General features: G+C 39.6%; 1 protein-coding gene across 1 annotated transcript in view; it reads right to left on the bottom strand.

Annotated features, from left to right (window-relative positions):
- Nucleotides 1–2,242: 2,242 nt before the first annotated feature.
- The window catches only part of HFM1 (helicase for meiosis 1), a 93,261-nt gene continuing 89,041 nt past the window's right edge, over nucleotides 2,243–6,462 (bottom strand). Inside the window, exons 27-32 of the mRNA XM_078772395.1 lie at nucleotides 3,350–3,499; nucleotides 3,134–3,205; nucleotides 2,844–2,977; nucleotides 2,544–2,626; nucleotides 2,370–2,434; nucleotides 2,243–2,274 (exon numbers count right to left, since the gene is read on the bottom strand). Coding sequence (XP_078628521.1) covers nucleotides 2,243–2,274; nucleotides 2,370–2,434; nucleotides 2,544–2,626; nucleotides 2,844–2,977; nucleotides 3,134–3,205; nucleotides 3,350–3,499 — 536 coding nt within the window. The remainder of the gene's footprint in view (nucleotides 2,275–2,369; nucleotides 2,435–2,543; nucleotides 2,627–2,843; nucleotides 2,978–3,133; nucleotides 3,206–3,349; nucleotides 3,500–6,462) is intronic.

Genomic DNA, 6,462 nt, shown 5'->3' with positions numbered 1-6,462 from the left:
TCCTACAAACATTCTGTCAGTTTGGACTTGGTATTTAATGGAACAGTCGCTTCACAGGCACATTCCATATGATCATTGTGTCTTGTACGATGAACTTGACTGGTTGTGTAGTACCTGTCTTCTTGGCCCATGTTTTTCCTTCAATGACCCAGGTTTTTTTTCCTTCAATGTACCTGTCGAATATGATTTGACCCTTCTAAGTACAACTTCATCAATACGTCGATTCGCCTTTTGAACACATCACACAAGTCACGTATTTTATCCATTTGCAGCATTTTTTTCATGGTTTGAACGACGGCTTGTCCATCAATAATGAGGACTTTGTCTCGGTCGAATCTGAAGTTGGTTGAATTCGTATCATCATACTCATTGTTGTGGCTACCAGGTCTGTGCATACCACTGCTGTCCTGAATGAGCTCTCGTTGTTGTGCAATGTTCTTTGTAATCATGTCCAATTCCAAATATGACTCAGGACTGTCCACTCGACTATGCGTCCCGTGGTTAATTGGGGCTTCATTATCACATACAGTTGTGGTGTTATGATCACTATCGAATGCTGGTGGTGATTATTTCTCTATTTCCTTCATGAAAGAACTTGTGTAATTTAGGATCATCAATCTTCCATCTGCGGCAAAGAGCGACCTTGGTATGACTGCCATCTTGTAGCTCCTGATGGCTTCACCTAGTTTGTCAACCAGATGTGGACGTGACTGTTGAATAACAAGGGTAACTACAGATCTTCGCGAAGTTTGACAATCTTGTTACTAACAGTAAAGCTGGTATTCTTCAGCCTTGTGTTGTGTGTCCTCAGATTCATTTTTTCCATCTTATCCCAAAGAGACATGGGAGAGGCATTCATCAGTCTGTCTTCTACAAACTTCTCATACAAAGCTTATCCTTTCTTGCCTCTATTGTGACAAAAACGTTTTTTTCAATACTTTCAAAATTTCTGTTGTGACTTTCTTTCTGTCTCTATCTCTATCTCTGCAAAATATCACAGGTTTTGTTGTCTTCAAGTATGTCCATCATAGATCCAAGCATCCCTTTATGAACTACACTCTTGTAACATTAATTGTGGTATTTTACCTGTTGTAGTTCCATTTAAGAGTACTTGCCAAAATTTCATCGAGGGAAGTATATTATGTTTCACCACATTTTGCCCACTTTCAAGCAAAGTCCAAAAGATTGGATTTTGAAACCAAGGAAGCATGCTTTACAAACGTACATCCTTCCTCACTGCCTATTCCACAAACGATACATGCTTTTGCATAAATGTTGGCACATCCATTTGTTACTATGATATCCTAGGGCAGTGGTCGGCAACCCAAATAACAATAAGAGCCATTTTTTCAAATTTGGTCAAAAACGCAATATCTTGAGAACCACAATGCACTTAAACCGTATTTCAATAAGTGAATGGCAGGACAAAGACACACACATTGATTTGTAACACAATAAATGTTTATCGAGTTGCTATAAATTAAAGGGGCCATTAATTTTTCTTCAGTATATCGAGTCAGCTTACCCATATTTTAGTGCGCTTTCTGCTGTAGAGTTTCTTTGGAGAGTCATTCCATGTTTAGACAGTATGCTGTCGTTTTCATTTTCAAGCAGGACTGTGAACTCGCCTTGTTCTATTAGTTTCTCAATGTACTTTTTATGAAATTCATACTTGAACTAGAACGACACTCTTCGACGTTACGACATCGACCGATATTGCCTCTGCCCACATTATTACATCATTATAATACTTGTACCAAGTTTGATTTAAATCCCTCAAGTATCACATTTTTACCTGACATGACGTCTGAAATTCGATGCCCAAATCTCATCAGTTCATCTTTGCATCATAATATAAAATTATGCTAAGTTTGGACAAAATCCCATCACTAGTTCACAAGTTAGCACAGTAACAATTTTTTACACAATGGGACCTCTGTCTGACCTTTGACCTCTTGGCCCCATTATCTAATTAGTTCATCTTTACCTCATTATACATACTTGTTGGTACCAAGTTTGACTTAGATCCCTTCAGCCATTCTTAAATTATCGTGGGAATGAAGACATATCATAAACGGATGGACAGACAACCTGTACACATACAGTAATGTCTCTGGCGACTTCGTCGGCGGAGGCATAAATAAGAATCCTACCAAAGCTCTTCCAGCTCTTTGTACATCATGCACATCTTCAAAATGTGTATTCAATGATTGGATTACAAGTGAAAGTGGTTACTCCACCATCAATTTTTTGAACTATTAACATTCAGAACCACTGGATAGCAGGCAATCCACAACAAAAAAAATTACTGTCAAAAGTGCATTTTGCACTGGAGACGTGAATGCAAAATACACACAACACACACTCACACAAAGGTACCTGTCGCTGAGTATGAAAAACAGAGATGTTCGAGGAATCATTTATTCTTGGAGAGCTGTCACACCCAACAGAAAAAGAAAAAAAAAGTTTCAACCCCTTTAACAGCAAGGAGGCTGCTGCCGAGTACCAAAGCACAACAATTGCTAACTCATATTATTATGTACCTTTGAGGGTGCTGCAATGGACTCTGGGCAACAAAAGAAAATTGTGACAGATTTACTGCTGGTGAGCAAGGCACTTGTGTAGTCTAAACAAAGAAAGAATAACCAGTTAGAAAAAGCAGTAATAAGCACAATGAATAATTATTTGATAAAACTGACCTCTTCGACATATGCTCAACGATAATTAAGTGAAAGTTTTGTTCCAAAAAATTAAAATCACTCACGAGAGTGAACTACTTGGTTTTTATTAAATTAAACCGCTGAGAACCAATGAGCATGCAGGGAGAAGTGAGATAATATTACCTTCAATCTTTTCCCCAATGAAGGACCATATAACTGTTTGTCTTTACTCTTCATTTCTGCCATATACATTGATACCGCTGAGCGCTTCGTCGCAGGAGTGACCAGGCATTGTTGTTTCGATTTTGTCTGTCGACCTAGGAGGGACCATTCCAGAAATGCGTAACATGTGGATGTTAAGAAAGTGTTTCATGCTGAAAGTGTAGGTAGTAAAGGAATGCCAAAATTTTGGCCAGCAAAGAAACATTTTCATTAATCAGTCAATTAAACATACAACATCGGTGTCTACAAACCTCTGTTCTTGTAAGGATGATTGCACGCAGGTTTGAAGTGAATGGCAGTAGGGTCTTTTGTCTGACATGATTCTAGTCAAAATCAAAAACAGACATTGAAGCAATTGTTTTTCAGTAATCACCATCATTTGTAAAGAAATTCAAGAAAAAACAAGCATTAAATACAAGTAAATGCATGCAGATTATTCACATCATTAAATTTATTTGATGCATTACCCATCTGATGCAGATATGGTTTGATATCCTGCTTTGCATTCATCTCAACTTTGCCAAAAAGCTTTTGGTCAGATGGGCACTGCAATGAAGTGTATGATCCCAACTTCCGAGGGTAGAATGGGGTGAATTTCCTCTGCACATCCAAGCCAACTGCAGAGAAAGAAGCAACTGAGCACACAGCTATTTGATTGGACAGATAGCTGTATGAGAAAGCCAGTTAGCTGCATAAAGAAAATAAAAATTTGAGGATTGGTTGTCCGCAGCTCCAAAAAAAAATCAGAATAGGACCTTATTGAACCGTTTCATAGTATTAAATGGCATGGTTTTATTGCATGTTTCAAAGCTTTATTTAAGGAGAAGATTATACCATACTGTATATAATTGATTAATCCTTTGAGTACGGGATTTTTTTTGACAAAAATACCCCCGGTACGGGATTAATTTGGCATTTTGGTACGGGAATGCAACCACGTACTGACGATCTAATGAGAGGTATAGTCGATGACGTGTAGTAACGTCATCTGTACACAAAACTTTTTCGCGGGTTGCGGCACTGGACGTCATCCGTACTCAAAGGGTTAAGTGAATGAAAAATGAATGAATGAATGAAAGGGTTAAGGGTTAAGTTAACAAAGGGTTAAGTGTTAAAATTAAATCAAAAGGTCTATAAATAATGCAAGAAATCCAAGCAAGTTACATCATTAAGTGAAGTTTCCAAGGGAAGTTATTCCTCAAATTGGATGAAAAACATTATGCAGAGGATCTCAAGGTATATCTTTGAGGCCAAACCAAAATTTCTGAAGCCGGTGCTTAAGGGGAAACAAGCGTTACGCCTCGGTCCCCCGTCATTGAAGTGATGTGAGTTGACAAAGTGGAAGACGCAAGGCGGCCATCTTTGATTTTGACGTGGCGACTCAATTTTCAATAGCGTTCTCCCTTATGCGTTGATACACCCACACACCAGATTAGAAGTTCATTTATTTTTCAAGATATTTCGCTCACAAGGTTGAGACATATATATATGGTGGCGGCCATCTTGGATTTTGACGTGGCGACCCAATTTTCAATAGCGTTCTTCCTTATGTCGAGATACACCCACACACCAGATTAGAAGTTGGTACTTCACTTATTTTTCAAGATATTTCGCTCACAAGGTTCAGACATACATGGCGGCGGCCATATTGAATTTTGATGTGGCGACCCAATTTTCAATAGCGTTCTTCCTTATGCGTAGATACACCCACACACCAGATTAGAAGTTCGTTTATTTTTCAAGATATTTCGCTCACAAGGTTCAGACATATATATGGTGGCGGCCATCTTGGATTTTGACGTGGCGACCCAATTTTCAATAGCGTTCTTCCTTATGCCGAGATACACCCACACACCAGATTAGAAGTTGGTACTTCGCTTATTTTTCAAGATATTCCACTCACATGTTTCAGACATACATGGCGTCAGACATACATGGCGGCGGCCATCTTGGATTTTGACGTGGGTTACACCCACACACCAAATTAGAATTCGGTCCTTCGCTTACGCACGCACACACGCACGCACGTTCGCCGAACGCACGCACACACACACACACGGACGGAGGGGAAAACCATAGTCCCCCTTTCGCTCCGCGGTGCGACGGGGGACAAAAAAGATTAACAGCTCTGGAAATAAGTAGAAGCAGGGCAATGAGATATGAGAGAGTTTGCTGCTGTGGAAAACGAGCAAGCTGGGCAATTGCTGTTGAATGCTTGATGAGCACGGGCTGATATGGAACGTGAGTTGTGAGTTCCGACTTGTATTGAGCTGCTAATTAATGAGCCAGCTTTAAATAAAACATTTCTTTGGAAAATCCTGTGGATCTCATATACATCTATATATATATATATATATATATATATATATATATATATATATATATATATATATATATATATATATATATATATATATATATATATACATATATATATATATATATATAGATATACATATATAGATATATATATATAGATATATATATATATATATATATATATAGATATATATATATATATATAGATATATATAGATATATATAGAGATATATATATATATATATATATATATATATATATATATATATATATATATATATATATATTTTAACGAATTTGGAAAGTGTAAAGAATGTGAGAACTGGTTTGTTGTGTTTTAACTGACCCTCGTAGAGTAAATAAGATCGAAAGACGTCCCCCTAGTTAATTCCATGAACCTACAGACAGGCCACGATATATCTTTTTAAATAGTTTATTTCCTTATTCTATGTAGGCTAAATATGTGTTTCCCACTAGATTGACTCTGCATTGTATCAAACGAAATAAGCGTAGGCCCCTTTCAATTTCCCCAATCATCTCCGCTCTCCAAAGTTCCTTTCAAAAGCGGTGCGAGTGGTGTTCAATCCCGCAAGCCGCCATTGCCCATGTGCTAATCTCGGAGAAGAGGGGGGTAGGAGCCGCCAACTCACGGGCGTGGCACGTCGTCATGATCAAAGGGGGAATCGGACAGCCCTAACAGCCAACCAGCACCGCGGTGAGCGACCCGGTAGGCGTGCCCTCGCAGCCGGCGGCTTGATTCCGACCCGAGTAATAAAAGCGACTGGCAGGGACTGCTTCAGATGACATGAGAGATGAGAGGAGAGATGAGGTGTGAGCTGTGAGATGAGAGATGAGAGACGCTCCAAACCAAAAAGGAGAGGTACTTGGAGATGAAACAAGCTTTGGAGAGACGCGCTGAGAGGAGGGAGACGGCTCCACCAAAAGGAGAGGAGCAGGTGTGACCGAGCCAGCGCGTGACGTCCACAGCATCAGCAGCGTCGACGCGACCGAGGGTTTTCCCGCCAAAAACGTGAAGAATTGGGAGCTGCTACCTCCAGCCCTGCCGGTTGCAGGGACCTGACCCTGCCTCCCTCTCCAGCAACCCACCTCCGCCATTCTTGCCTGCAATTTCCCCCGTGTAAGTGTGAACGTCGTCTGTCCTAATCGTTGTCCTGGGGTTAAGTAAATTGAATAGTATAAGCTAACGATTCACTGTGTGACTGCTTCTTACATCCATTGCTTGTAAATAACTTTGATCGC

Source organism: Myxine glutinosa, chromosome 1 (assembly GCF_964187855.1).
Source record: "Myxine glutinosa chromosome 1, kmMyxGlut1.1, whole genome shotgun sequence".
NCBI lineage: Eukaryota > Metazoa > Chordata > Myxini > Myxiniformes > Myxinidae > Myxine > Myxine glutinosa.
This window is presented reverse-complemented; position numbering and strand designations above follow the sequence as displayed.